At 42.7% G+C, this 15683-nt stretch overlaps 1 protein-coding gene across 3 annotated transcripts in view; it reads right to left on the bottom strand.

Annotated features, from left to right (window-relative positions):
* The window catches only part of ASAP2 (ArfGAP with SH3 domain, ankyrin repeat and PH domain 2), a 231254-nt gene that overhangs the window by 76064 nt on the left and 139507 nt on the right, over nt 1–15683 (bottom strand). For all 3 annotated transcript variants that reach the window (XM_074991235.1, XM_074991236.1, XM_074991237.1), the window contains exons 12-15: nt 12107–12194; nt 5305–5353; nt 5027–5193; nt 1034–1167 (exon numbers count right to left, since the gene is read on the bottom strand). In XM_074991235.1, coding sequence (XP_074847336.1) covers nt 1034–1167; nt 5027–5193; nt 5305–5353; nt 12107–12194 — 438 coding nt within the window. The remainder of the gene's footprint in view (nt 1–1033; nt 1168–5026; nt 5194–5304; nt 5354–12106; nt 12195–15683) is intronic.

The raw sequence follows: 15683 nt of genomic DNA, 5'->3' as shown, positions 1-15683 counted from the left end.
ATGATTAAGTACCTGATCCAAAGTCTACTGAAATTAACTTCAGTGGGTTTTCTTGAAGTTTGAAAAACACTTTGAAATTTTTTGCTGAAAGATGCATCATAAGGTAAATAAGCAGTGGAGAGGTACATAAGCAGTGGAGAAGTACAGATTGAACCTCTCTAGTCCAACATCCTTGGAACCTGACCGGTGCTGAACAGGAGAATTTGCCAGACCATGGGAGGTCAATATTGTCCAGCAGCATTACCAACACTTCCACTGCCTGTGGGGCTCTTAAAAGACATGTAGGGGTAAATTACAGCTAAACAACAGCACAGAACACTGAGAGCCAGGACTCATGGCTGTAAACAAACTTTACGGTACCACAAGAAACTTGGCCACACCCATGACAAGAAGTCAGCTTGTTAACTAAAATTATGCTGGACAAGTGTGTGCCGAATTAGAGAAGTTCAACCTGTACTTAAATTACTCATGAAAGGTACTATTTAGTGTCGTATAGTTAAATACTTTTTTAAAAGGAACTTCCTAAAAGACAACTCTGTTAAACACCAAAAGAAGTTACTCTTTGGGCTTGTCTACACTACCACCTTCCTTCATTAAGCAAATTCCCCCCCGCGGCATCTTTGAAGTTTTAAACTTTGAAGTACTGGCATGCATCTAGCTGCGGTGCACCTGCAGGTACTTGGAAGTTCCCGCGGGTGGGTGGGGGTGGGGAAATTACTAATGAAGTGCTGCCATGCATGGGCAGCACTTCATTAAGCAAAACTCCCAACATCTTAATTACCATCCTTCCTTCAAAGGAAGGTGATAGTGTAGACAAGCCCTTTTAGGAATACAAATTTTAATACCAACAGTTTCTTCAATAATACAGTAGTTTCCAGTGAACTTACTTTAATTTGAGAAAGGAAGACTTCTTGCTTGTATTTATCCAGTGGTAACTTCAAAGCTTGAAAGATTAATTCAAATCACAAAAATAGAGCGTAACTCACAAGTTTCCTCAGATTTTGTAAGTTAATAAAATAACATTTATATTTACCAAAAGTTCAGATGTTCCCAGCACATCTAATGTGAGTGACTGCATTCTAGAATAATGCACACCAAGTTCTCTATGGATTCCTGAACATTCAATACAAGTTAGAATTCCCAGATTTGTTGAAAGCCAGGTAGGATCTGAAGCACACACACACACCAAAAACAAAACAAAACAAAAAACTCAGAACTAAGGTTTAGTTAGGTAATGATTCCACTGTAAAGATTATTAATACAAAAGGGAAGTTCTACAAACACAGTATTTCTGTGTGTGCACTTAAGGATTTCAGTATTTATGCTGTTAAATTCAATATTTGAATCAGATTTCTTTTACCATCTTTTAACATCTGTCTCTATGACCTCTTAATGGGATAGTTTTTACATATAAAGTTACTCATGTGCCTCAGTTTTTACAGGATTGAGGGCTGTACTTGCCCAGTAGTGATCATTACAGGCAAAATTTCAGATTAGGGCCAGTGATTGCTAGTGTAATAAATAAATAAATACGAATACCTAGTTGCCTATTTTTGTTTTTGAGTATATATTTTAGTCTTAAGAGTAGCAGCAGTAACTTAAAAAATACATACTCCACAATGACACAAAGGATCCTCAAGAAAACACCTCAGAGACAATGAGTTCCTCTCTACCTACCTACCTACTACTCATCATCTCTCCACAACATTCTCCCTTTCTTCTATTTCCCACTCTTCAAATTTTCCACCCTTCAAATGAAAATCATCCATTTTTAAGATCTATACAGTCCTGTAACTTAACAACTCTGACCCCATAGGTTCACTGAACGAGCCATTTCAGAGGCAGTGGGATTGACTCTTCTCAAATCAGTTATCTATTACTACTATTATATAATATACATTATTTTATATTACTTGGGATGATTTACATAGGGTTGATTCTGTTTTAGGCAGGGGACTGGACCTGATGGCCTCCCAAGGTTCCTTCCAGCCCTAGGATTCTATGATTCTAATATAGTTACTCCCGAGTCACAGCAGTGAAACAAAGAAAAAACAAAACAAACAAGCAGTCAAGTAGCACTTTAAAGACTAACAAAATAATTTATTAGATGACAAACTTTTTCATAGTGCAGACCAGATCTGAAGAAGTGGGTCAGCCCCACAAAAGCTCATCACCTAATAAATTATTTTTTTAGTCTTTAAAGTGCTACCTGACTGCTTTTTTGTTTTGTGAAGATACAGACTAACATGGCTACCTCTCTGTGACTAAAGTAAAACAAGGTTTAGTGTTTTCAGCTAGTGACAGCTCAGCACTACTTCCTTTAGTGACTATGCATACGTCTACCCTACAAGATAAATTCAAATTTATTAATATCAATTTTGTAATTCTGGAATTTATAAATTCACATTTGACCATCCTTACCTCCCAAGTGCTCCTCACAAAATTGACTCATCGCTGCCACACTCAAACACTGACTGTGGCAGTAGTGCATTGTGGGAACCCGTCCCACAGTTCCCGCAACCCGTAGCATTCTGCATACACTCGCTGGTCTTTGACATCATCTTCCCACAGTTCATTTTCCTCATTCCCCTCCCGTGCTAAGCAAATGTCCATTTTTCCCATTGAAAGCAAGGAAGAGTAGGTCATCCACAGAGACGGTAAAAACATTTACAGAAATGTCTTTCTTCTGTAGCTGAATTCTCAACTGGCCATCCACTGAGTGCCCCCCCTCCTGTGATTGCATCCAATCTCTGAAAACATGCTAATCGCTGAAAATAATACAGGGACCCTGACTGTATTCTCAAAGTAAGAAGAAAGAGGATAGATAAGTCAGGAGAAAATATTTCTAACTTTACTGAAAATACAGGGGACCCAAAAAGCATGAAGAAAGAGAAGATAAAGTTTTTCAGAAAAGAGAGTTGCTGATGGGGAGAATCTTTGGTTTTCTGGCGCATTATAAGGCTTCTGTGCAATGACTGTGCTCTCAACTGACCATCCACTGAGTGTCCCAACTCCCATTATTGCATGTGATCCCTGAAAATAACACAGGGGCCAGGACTGTATTCTAACGTTAGAAGAAAGAGGATACAAAAGTCTAGGAAAAAAAGTGTTTTTGGCTTCTCCATTCATTATACATATATTTCCAACATGGGTGATGGCAGTGAAATATACACTGACCTTACAATACAAACAGGAATCTCATCTAGCCTCAGCCCCCCTCTCTCCTCTCGTGTTTCTGAAGACAGAAGCATGAAGACAGACAGAAGATATTAGCAAGAAGATTTTATAACCAAAATATAAAACCAGGTGTCTGCAATGGACTGCAAGTTCCTGAAGATATTTTTGGTGAGTTGTGTGTGTGGGGGGGTGCTGTGGTGTGCAGCTGCTGAAGTAGTCCCCCTGACTATCTCAGCTGCTGGGAGAGATTTCCCTCAGCAGCAGCAAGCCCCAGTGGTCACACACTATGAGCATGGAGGGGTTCAGCAGGGGACCAGTTGAAGTGGTCCTCCCTGTGGATCTTAGCTGCCAGGGGAGACTTCCCCCCAGTGGCTGCAAGCTCCCAAATATCTTTGCTGCCCTTGGCACCCTAAACGCATACAATCTATGACATGGTGCTGCTTGGCAGCATGGTCAGCACCAAATGGCAGGCACATCCTTTTATTGGGTTGGGGACTACCCATGTGATGTGGCTGAGTGAGAGGAAGACCCACACTGCATGGAACCTGTGCGGGAGGGAAGGGGGTTCTCACAAATGTAAACCACTGAGAAGAAGCTGCTCGGTGTCTTATGCAAGCACCATCCCCACAGCAGCCTTGGTGCCATGTGGTGCAGCAGGGCAGTGGCTGGCACCACGCAGCACAGAAAAAAATCAGAAGTGTAGAGACAGAACCACAAACTCCCTGGAGGGGTTGTTTGTAATGGGTAGATGCACTCACAGTGCTAACAGAAAAGAAAGAAAGATGTTTCTCAGGATCTCATACAAACATCACTACACAGCCAAAGGCTTGCTGCACCTGCTTTGAAATTCACATTCTTCCTGTTACCTAATTAACTGGAGAGCAGCAGCCAAAGCGGAGCAGTGAGGGGCACTGTGGGTTACATAAGGGACACCTCTGGAGGCTAATAAATTCGATTTTGCGACATGGTACTTGCACACCGACCTTCAATTCAACTTCTGAATTTGAATTTGACGCTATAACCAGCAGGTAACTGCAATATTGTAATCTTGATATTAATGCTCCCTAAATCAAGCTAATGGTATTTACAGTGAAGACAGTCATTTGGTAACATCACACTAACTGCCTTAAATCGAATTTATCTCGTAGTGTAGATGCAGCCTATGTCACATAAGAGAAAGAAGACAACAAAAGGGACTAAAAACTACTTTAAAAAGGATTAGAACAGAATTTCGCTGATCATCAATGCCAACCAAGAGTGAAAACTACACCCTGCAAAGCACATTCAAACAGAACCATTTTTAAATGAGAATACAGTCTCGGTCATCCTCTGACCAGTTCTCAAAGTCAAGAAATTAAACAATTAAAAATAAATGTGAACAAAACTAACAGAATGTTTGCAATATGTTACTGTTGAACTTACAGTAAAATTTAAATTATATAATGGTGAGCTCAATAATAATGCATAAAAGCTCATGCTCTAATATGTTTATTCATCTCTATGATGTCACAGGCCTGCTACTTATTTGTCAAGTTACAGCCTAACATGGCTACCCCTCTGAGACTAATAACTGATATTTTAATTACCGAATAAACAGTAATATAAGCCTGACTAATTACCAAAGTCTGTAGGAGAAAAGCAAAAATCTTCCCGATACCATTAAAAAGTGACAATAGGATATAGCAAATCCATCATAATTAACTGCTGTAATTACACTGGTACTATATTCTGCTCCACTGATACTTGAATTTAAGGGAAAAAGGAACAATTAAACATTTAACAGCTTAAACATTCTTAACAGAAATACAATTTTACCAATTAGAAATGCAGGGAAGGGATACTTAATCACCTTGTGCTCCACAGTCACAACACACATCATTTCCGGTCATCCTTTGAACCTCTGAGATAATTTCTTTTGTAAGCTCTTGGACAATATTATTTTCTCCCGTGTTATCGTCACCCTTGAATGCATTATTTAAAGCTTCTTCTTTGCTGTTCTGTAGCACAGAAGTCCATCTAAACACAAGAGCAATATTTTGCCATTTAAAATGTTATATGCCTCTAAAGCATAATGAAAAATAACAGTATAACAGCAACACCAGAAATAAAACTAGTAAAGTAACTCACATTTGACATTCTTGTTCATCTTCTGCTTGAAAGTGATATGTTCTGTCATCTGCATAACAATATATATTGACCCAATATTGAATATATATAGATATTGTCTCAGCAGTTGTATAATTTGCTTACGATTGACCTCTCTTTTCCCCCATTACAAATGCAGTAATTGGATGAAAAAAATCACATTTAGGTGACATTCACCACTATGTGGAGGTCTTAAGTGGTTTAACAGACCTTCTGACTAGGGGAGAATTTCACCCATATTATGTATTTACACATTTGCATCTTTGTTTAGAAGCCATCCTTATTGCACTTTCGTACTACAGTTTTTAAAATAGCAGCAGCCTTCCTTGAGAAGCCAGCCTGATTATTTGGAGGCTCTGCTTTTACCATATAATCTACAGGATAAAATAACATCTTTTTAAAGATATGTGTGTGTCCTCAGTGAAAACAAATCCATAGCAAGTTTTACTGAGACAACAAATAACAAAGAAAACAAATCTGTATTTTTCAGCCTTCTAAGCACATAAAAAGGATCCGATAATGTTCTAAGTGAATTCTCCTGCCTTTGTAACTCAAAAAAGTCCTAAGCAAATACTAAGAATATCAACTAAATGACAAATATTTATAAAATTGAATAAGGGCTTCCCTATGCTTCGATAACTTTAATATCACTACCACAACTCTGCAATAACAAATTTACAATAGGCTAAGTCTCTAGAAAAGAAATGCAACAAGTTATACAGAATACACACTTAATATAAACCAAAAAACAGCTAAAAGGAGATGATGAATTATGTACGTAAAGGAAGGAACAGAAAAAAGAGGGTTTAATCTGACATTTATTTGAATTGCAAAGTCATCAAGGCAGAGGGATAAGGAAACAGCTGCTCCAGATGACTGAAACTGTAGAGGAGAAGACTCTCATGCCAAGAATGGTAAGTGTAAAGGGACAGAAAAGAAGTCAGGACCTAGTGAGAAATAGGGAAGAAAGAGGTACTAGACATGAAAAATAAACTGAAGAAGGTCTGCAGAGGGTTTTAACAACAAAGAGGGCATTTTTAACCAGGTCCTAATCTAAAAAAGAAACTGTAGAATGATCAGATGAAATTGTGAGGTGATTACTCTTTTCTGTACACGTAGTAAGGTACACAGCAACATTTTGCATATGCTCATAGCAAATGGGAATCCAAAGAGAACAGCAACAGGGTGAGAGAAAATGACAGTACAAAGGCATCAATAGTTCAGTGAAACTAGTGGTGTCACTGGGTAATGCGGAAAAAGTGGTGATAAGCAATTCTGCAAGCAAATTATATGAAAACAAAGTTTGAGTCAAAGATGTTGCTGAAGTTATGGAGAGTGGATATCTAAGTGAAGGAGAGAAAGAAGACACTGAATCACCTTTGAGGTTACTCCTCTTCCCAAAGATAAGCACTTTGGCACATTTGCTTTTTACTTAACAAGATAGAAGACTAGATTTTAAAATCCAAATCTTTTGTTTTTCTCTTTCTAAAATTCAAAGAAAAAATAAACCAGTGCTGTGTCCAGCAAGTGCTGTTGAAACCCAGTGCTAACCAAATAAAGATCTGGAAAGAGCGTAAAATAAAGATACTCTAAAGCTACGTCTACACTAGCCTGTTCTTTCGAAAGAGCAGGCCCAAATTCGAAGTAGAGCACCTACACATGCCGCATGCTCTTTCAAAGATTAGGCGCCACAGGAATTGAAACCACTCTTCCAAACAGAAAATAGGAAGAGGCTGCTCTTTCGACACCTTTTTTCGAAAAGGGATGTATATAGACCCTGAGCTGCCCCCTGCTTGTGATGGCTAGCACCCAGGCAGGTCAGAAGCCCCAGGGCCCCCGCTCCCCACACTCTCAGTGCACCCAGGACTCCCAAGGGTCCAGCCGGGGGAAAAAGGCATGTTCCCTCCTGGAGCAAGCACAAACTACAGGACCTGCCAACGGCCTGACTACCCAGGGTCACCCTGCCTGCACTCCTGACCAGGTCAGGAGTAAGGTGTAGTGGCAGGGTTATGCCTTGGCTCAGAACTTTGCCAGCTGGTAGGGGGGGCTGTCGCCACTGTCTGCCCCTATTACAGGGAGCTCAGGAGCATACTGGGCCCCCGGGACACCTCTTCCCCACTGGCCCTCCTAGACACCTCAGCCAAGGAGCCCCAGCCAGGAGAGGAGCAGGACCCGGGACCAGCGGCCAACCCCACACCATTCTGACATGGAGCCAGCCTCGGCTGTGGACTGGTCCAGCAAGGAGAGGGAGCTGGTCATAGACCTCCCCTCCCACACCTCCAACAGGGCATCAGCCAGACTGCCATCCCATGACCTCGGTGGTAGACCCTCAGGTATGTGCCCAAAAAGGCACACACCCCGAATCATGGGGAAGGGGCAAGATACACAACCAGGTGCCCCCACGCCCTCAACAGGCCCCGGCCCAGCCAGACCACAGCCCTGGGATGGAGGCACAACTGCCGGTTCCCATCAGAACCCGCTCCTGTGGAACGTACCGCATCCAGCTCCCAGAAGGAGGGAGAGCAGACCACACAAGGAGCTGCCCACAGGGCCACCACACCCACAGATGGGGACAGAGGGTGTGGGACATGGGGCTGGGGTCAGTACTCATGGCCTGTTCCTCTCTTCCCCTCCTTCCACAGCTGCACCATCCAAGGGCCGGGAGAGCCTTGCCCCATCTGAGGTCCCAGACAGCCCTGCAGAGGCGAGGGATGGCAACTGGCCAGAGCCACCACCAGCACTAGGACAGGCCTTGTCGCGGTGGAGCCCAGAGGCAGCCAGCGGAGGACCCCCACCTCGCCACCTCCATCTGACACCAGGTGGAGATGGCCGAGCACCAGCTCCATTTTGAGGAGAGGGAGGCTGCCTAGTGACGGGCAGCCTGGGGGGATTTCCTGGCCATGGTTCCAGGATGTTGTGGCCACCTACAGGGAGCTCCTGGCTGGCTGCCCCCCCTGCTGCCCCTCCTGCCATGATGCCACCCAACAGCCCCCCTCGGAAGATGACCCTGATGGCCCAGACCATTGGCCCGAGGCCAATCCCCAGCCCTACCTCCCCGTACTCCCCACCCCTTCCCAGCCCCACCAGGGACCCCGGACAGGGGATAGGGGACTTGGGGCCAGCACAGGTCACACCTGGCCTAGTGATGGCCCACTGGGCGAGCCACTTAGGTCCCCCTCCTCCTGTTAATAGTTGAACATTCCGTTATGTTTAGCAATGAACATTACCCACACAGTATTTGCAATTAACAATACAGTTTTATTTTTCCAAAACCCCTGTGTGCTGTGTGCTCAGTGGGTGGGGAGACTACGCAGGAGGCCCACCGGGGGTGGCTGGGGTGGGATGCACTGGGGCCCCCGGTCAATGTACCAGTGCATGGACATGCCAGCCTCGACCACCCGCCCTTGCGTGAGGGCCTTCCTCTTACTCTCCACAATACTGTGGAGTGTGCAGCAGGCACCCATGACCTGGGGGACACTGATGATACTCACATCTAGGCAGGCAAGGAGACAGCGCCACCACCCCTTCAAGCAGCTGAAGGTGGGCTCAACCACCTCGCGGGTGTGGCTGAGCTGGCCATTGAAGTGCTCCTGGCTGTGGGTGGGGTGGCCTATAAAGGGCCACATGAGCCAGGGTTAGAGCGGGTATGCAGCATCAGCCACCAGGCAGAGGGGCACAGTGGTGCCCCCCAGTGGGATCTCCCTCTGGGGGATGTAGGTCTCTGCTTCCAGCCAGCGGCACAGGCCCAACTTCCAGAACACCTGCATGTCGTGGGTGCAGCTGGACCAGTCCATGTATATGTCCTAGAACTGGCCCCAGCTGTCCACCACGGCCTGCAGGACCTTGGAATGGTAGCCTTTCCTGTTTATGAACTGTCCTCCACTGGGCTCCAGGGCACGGATAGGTGTGTGGGCCCTGTCGAGGGCCCCAAAGCAATTCAGGAACTCCAGTGCAGCGAAGCCCGCAATGGCCATGTCCAGGTCCCTGATGCAGATGACCCTCTGGAGGAGAGTGGCATTTAGAGCACAGTCTACCTGCGGGGTGGGGCGGGGCACTGGCACCCATGAAGGTGTGCAGGGTGTGCCCAGGTCCCCCCCAGCCCCACCTCCTGGTGGGTGCGTGCCCAGGCCTACTTACCTCCATCACGAGAGCCCCAACTGTGGCCTTGCCTGCACCTAATTTGCGTCCCACAGAGCGGTAGCCACCTGGAGTGCCCAGTTTCCAGACAGCTATTGTGACCCTCTTCTCCACGGGGAGGGCACGCCACATCCAGGTGTACTGTTGTTTCAGGGCTGGGGACAGCGACTGGCAGACCTCCAGGAAGGTCTGCTGCCAATTTCAGACATTCTGGAACCACCAGTCATCATCCCACTCCCCCATGAACAGTTGCTCCCACCATTCTGAGCTGGTTGGGTAGCTCCAGAGCTGGCGGAGCACCTGGGCGGGGGGAACCCCATTGTCTGAGGTGTCCCCTTCTGTCCCTGTGGGGAGTGCCCTGCCAGGAGCTGCAGGGCAGCCACCAGTGCTGCGGCCAGCAGAGCGCCCAGTCTGCTGGTGGCAGCCAGCAGGGTGTCAAGCTGCTGCTCTCCATGTCCATTCCGGTGGGCATTGTGTCTGCGTGGCTTGTGGCAGCTCCGCAGGCCTTGTGCTGTGCTGGCTGAGGATGTTGGGGAGGGACCCTTTAAAGGAGTGGGTTGCTGCAGCCCCAGAAGGGCTTGGCTGCCCTGCGACCCCATCTGCAGCATTTCCTGGCCCTTTCTTTCAAAAGAGGCCATTGGTGAGTGTAGACACTCTCTTCTGATGTCCTGGATGGCCCCTTTTGACATGACACAGGCCTTTTCAACGGCACTCATTGACGGCACCAGCCCCAACCCATATGTAGACGTTCCCCTTTGACAGAGCGTCTTTTGACCACTCTCTTTTGAAAGATGCTCTTTCAAAAGAGCACTCTAGCGTAGACGTAGCTTAAGAGGCAGGATAGAAGGAAAGAAAACAGCTAGTCACTGTAAAAGGAGCAAAGGTGAGGAAGGTGTAGTGTTTATTGTAAAGTGAAGCAAATTATCTTTATAAATCTCAAATTTTACTTCCAAACAAATAACAATACAGGGTAAATTTTCAAGTGCTTGAATTATTTACGAAAGTAAGCCTCATTTAAAGTCAATGGGACTTAGGCGCCTAAACACTCATGTAATTTTTGGAAATGGGACTAGGCTCCAAAATCACGTTAAGAACTTCTGGAAATTTTACCCGATGCCATAATTCAGTTACATACATATTTTACCTTAAATTTTGTCTTTTAAATAAAATTATTAATGTTTGCGAACATTATCTTGCAATTAATTTTGTATGAGCACAACTCTCAGTCCCTGAAAAGCCCAAGTGACTTGAAATCAGTGGAGGTCTGCCTGGAAACAGGAATCTATAACTAAACTACAGGATCAGAGCCTGCCCTACATATGTAGCTAGGCTTAGACTGAGTATTTGTAAAGTAATTAAACATCTTAACTTATTTTAACCTTAAAAATCTTAAAAATAGGAGCAAAGGACACACAGTGGTCTAATATAATCCAGATGTTTCCAAAAACAAAAAATATAAATGTATGATCAGGGTTTTTGGCAGGTAACCACTGGGCTTAAAAACAAAACAAAAACACTTAAATTTGTTAAGATGCACCCACTTGCAGAAGTTTTCATTAATGGCAGAAAGGATATTTATTAAAACAGTTTTAATATAGCTATAAGGTTATATTCACTCTAGGTATAAAAGGTGAAAATCTACAAAGGATTGTTCCATTATGTCACTCCATTTGGCACTTGTGCGTCTATTTTTGTCTTTTTCCCTCCCTCGCTGTCCTGGAAAAAAGTTTTACAGTGTTATGGTTCATTCTTTTAGTTTTGTTTATATAAAAACAGAAATGAACATTTCAATGGGATATAGCTGAATATTAAGCCATTTTTTTGCTGGTGTTAAATGGATATAGATCTATTGACTTCAGTAACATTTCACCAATTTGAACTTGTAAAAAACTTAGTGCACTATATACATTTAAGGCATTACTGATAAGTAACAAAAGGAAAAAAATAGGTTTCCCCTGTTTATTTGATAGCCTATATGTATATATATCTTGTAATCTTGTAATATGTACTGCATGCATTTATTAACTCAAACAATATAAAATATTCAGGATACTCAAACAAAAGAAAAAACTCTACTATTCATTTATATTTCATCCCAATATAGGGTTTAAAATAGAGCTCTGTCATGTTCATATTGTGTATCTTTAATGTGGGCACTTTCAAATTAACTAAAACATTTAGAATGAAATCAAATCCATTTTTTAAGTATTTTTCATTGCTTACTTTGATAATCACAAAGCCATTAACATAATCTTATAAAGAAATTTTCAGTCGCAGCTCTAATTCTTTGGTTTGAGCCTGTACTTAAGCAATTACTCTGCATACCATAACTATTCGTGTAAACACTGTAGTTGTTACTGCTTCTGCACTGTGACCTCACTGAAGAATGATGTCAGATAATGTGAAATGAAGGAACGAGCCCATGTTTTAACATGAATGGTTTTGCTAATGAACAAGTTTGGTAAGAAACATTATGAGAAACAGATGAAAGGCAGAGAGCTTTAAAGATGGAATGTCATAATGGTAGCATACTGCACATATATTAGACTAACATTTTAAAGCTGATTATTAATACATTTTCTGAAACACTTTGAATCTTGGATGTTTACTAGAAGTAAAGACCTAAGGAACTGAACAACAAACCTACGTGATATGAGGTCAAAACATTTTTTCTCCTCTGGGTTTGTTTTCACTTGGCAAGTTAACAGATTGAGTTTTGCAGGAGGTCGGTTAGCCTATTTAAAGATAAAAAACACACAAAGTAATATCCCTTAGCAAGATGTGTACCGATTAAGAAGTGGCTTGTCTGTAGGTAGAATCTGCCTGAAGTTAAGCAAACTATTTTATTACAAGACTTCTGAATATGACCACAACGTTTCCAAAACTGTTACCATCCACATTTTTGGGTAATAAATAAGAGTAGGGCAAGGAATATTTTATTTTTTTCTGGTTCCCAAGTGTGTAACCTAGATTCCCTTATTTAGTGACAGAACAGCTGTAATCACGTCGGGTAAAAGTGAGGATGGTCTAGCTGTAAAGGATGGGTCTTGTACCATTTTATAAGTCACCTCTTTGATAAACTTACCCTAATAGTTGTCTGAAGGAAATAGATCAACAAAGGCAATAACTGCCTTGATCATTAGAATATTCAAATCAAATGAAACCATTTCCCTTCTTGTAACAATTGTTCCTTTAGAAAACAAGTATTTGTCTACTTTCACATATATTATAAAGCAACTGTGGAAAATAAAACTTTTCACTACAGAACTCTCTAAAAATAAGCACAAATTTTTGGGGGGCCGGGGGGCCGGAGTGTTAAATGATTAGCTGCCAAAAACATCATGAAAACAAAAGCATCCAATGTACTATGTCCTCCTACACAGCGGCACTTTCAGACAGGGATTCTCTTTCCTACATTAATTTCTCTTTCAACAGAAGCGGCATGTTTCATTAAAAGTAACATTCAACAATAGGTCTCCCTTAAAAAAGTAAACATGTCAATTTTCTCCATAAAATAGGTGCCCCTCCCTCCAATATACGAGGACACCATCTTTGCTCACTGAAATCCAGGAACCACATACATCACTACAAATAAAAATGAGCTTTATGCTTTTCCAGAGCAATTAAATCAGAAATCAAATTAAATAAGGGCAATTATTACTTCTGTGGACACTAAATGGAAAATCAGTCACCTCTTTAAATAATCTGGTAAATAAAACTGCAAGGACAGAATAATACATAAAACAGATTAAAAAGAACTTAACAGGTCACAACAATAAAAACGGTCAACAGTTTAACATACCAATCTGATAAAAGAAAATAAGGCTTTCCAATACACAAATTCAATTTTTGTAAAACTCAAGCTGCCGTAAGGTTATTTACTTGTAACTGGAGATTCTTCAAGATGTCTCCATGTGCATTCCACTGGTCCCTATTCTTTCATACAGTACCAGAGAAAGTGTGAACAGAGCCCCAAGTGAGTACTTCACAGATCTCCAGGAGAGAATTCCTGAAGAGATGCCATAGTTGTTGCTTGCAATGTGGTGGAAGGGGAGTGGGGTGAGGGAGGTTTGACAGTTGATAGCACAGAATGCATCCAGAGATCTATTTGGAGATTCTCTGGATGAAGACGATATATCTTCTGAATTTGCTCTAACCATGAATAGTCTCAGGGACTTTCTGATTGATTTTATTCTATGAAGGTAAAAAGCATGCAGTTTTGGGGGAAAGCATATATAAGTAAATTGACTGGTTAAGGTGAAATTTTGAAATTACTGTAAAATAAGTTTGGGGTATGGATGCAAAGAAATCTTATCTTTACAAAACAGCATTTCCCAAACTTTAAACATTCACATACCCCTTTCGGGACTTCGGCCCTATCAGTACCCCTTCTCCCAGTGCATTTCCAGTGCTTATCTCCTGATTTTTAGTAATTTATTTTCTGCCACATATCCTTTGAAATCCTTCCGTGTACCACCAGTGATTTGTGTACCACACTTTCTGCTATTGAATATTGCATACAGAGGATTCAAAAGTTCACCAACCCTTCTAGCCAAGATGATGACTACAAAAAGAGCAATCTTCATGAAGAGATGCTACATGAAGCAAGAAACTAAAGGTTTAAAGCAAGGATACATGTGTACTAAAAGAACAATGTTTAGGTCCCACTGGGAAATAGGCTTCTGAATAAGTGGGACAGTTCTTAATGGGCTTTCCCGGAATCTGTTTGCCTGTAGATGTGCAAAGATCAAGTAGTCCAGGGAAAGTGAATGATATGCATTGATTGCCACTAACTGGAAAACAAATCCCATGTCCTCAAAAGACAGGATATAGTTCAAGGATATAGTTCCATTTAATTAGGCAACATTTTCTAACAGAGACTCTTCTAGTACTAGCGTGGATGTCTTGCAGGGCTGTAGAACATGAATGTTCTAAGGATGATGCCCATCCAAAGACCAAGACCTGAGGGGAAGCAGATATGAATCAGGTTGCCTCATCTTGCTGATCCACTGGGTCAGGGGCTTGAGAAATACAGGAAGAATCATTGATGGTTGTGATGATCTGCAGAGAAGGTTGAGAAACGAGAACTGTGCGGGCCAGAAAGTCCCAGGATCAGGATAACACCTGCTCTGTCCTGACAGACTTTACACAGAACTCATGGCAGGAACAGTGGCAGAGGGAAGGCACAATTGATGTGATTGGACCAAGAGAGAAACAAAGCATCATGCTGGGAATGGTAAACAACATGGTTTCCTTTCTCTTTGTTTATAAGGCAAACCGATCCAGGGTTGGTGTTCCCCATAAAGTGAAAAACACCGCACAGTGCTAGGTCATGGAGCTCTCAGTCCTGGTTGACTGCAAAATGTCTACTGAGGGAATCTGCAAGCAAATTTTGTTTCCCTGGAAAGTAAATTGCTGATAGGGTGATCTGACTGCTGATGCACCACTTCCAGACACTGACTGCTTCTGCACACATGGAGGTGGATCTCATTCCACTCTGCTTGTAGAGGACCGTAAGGCTATTGTCTGACATTATAAGGACATGCTTAGCATGGATTAATGGAAGAAACACTCACATACCTTCCAGAGTCCTCGCAACTACAAAATGCTGATGGGCATCCTGAACTCTCAAGACATGCAAATATCTTGTGCAGTGTGACTGTACACATGGGCTCCCCAATCTCGTAGGGATGCATATGTAATAAAGGTCCTGTCCACAACATAAGGGGAAAAAGAGGACACCCATACATATTTGATGTGGATTTATGCACTGCATCAAAGGAGACACGACACTGATTGACTGCAGCCAAGGCTGAAGGCAACAGAAGTGGAGTATTGAAAACTGGGTGCTTCAGGTACGTAAGGCCATATGGCCAGGAAAGACAAACATCACTTAACCTGTATTTGAGTGCTGTTTGTGAGGCAAGCTATGATATTGTTCGCAGCTTGGAACCTGTCCTTGGGCATGTGCTCTCTTGCAGTGACACAATTAAAGTTTGCCCTGATGAAGTCAAGAGAGTGTGGGGGAAGGACAAGAAAGAACACATATTTCCATGTTTATGCTGATTCCCAGGAAGTTGACACACAGACTTCCTGGTCACACTTGGAAACAATTCTTGAGTCAGGGGAAGAAAATGAGACCATGGCATCTCACGTGGGCTGCTACTCCCAAGAATATATTTAGATACATCTATGGACAGGATCAATGTCTTCGTAAAAATAAA

This window comes from Carettochelys insculpta, chromosome 3 (genome assembly GCF_033958435.1).
Source record: "Carettochelys insculpta isolate YL-2023 chromosome 3, ASM3395843v1, whole genome shotgun sequence".
Lineage (NCBI taxonomy): Eukaryota > Metazoa > Chordata > Testudines > Carettochelyidae > Carettochelys > Carettochelys insculpta.
The sequence above is the reverse complement of the archived record's forward strand: the minus strand, read 5'-3'. Positions and strand labels throughout refer to the sequence as shown.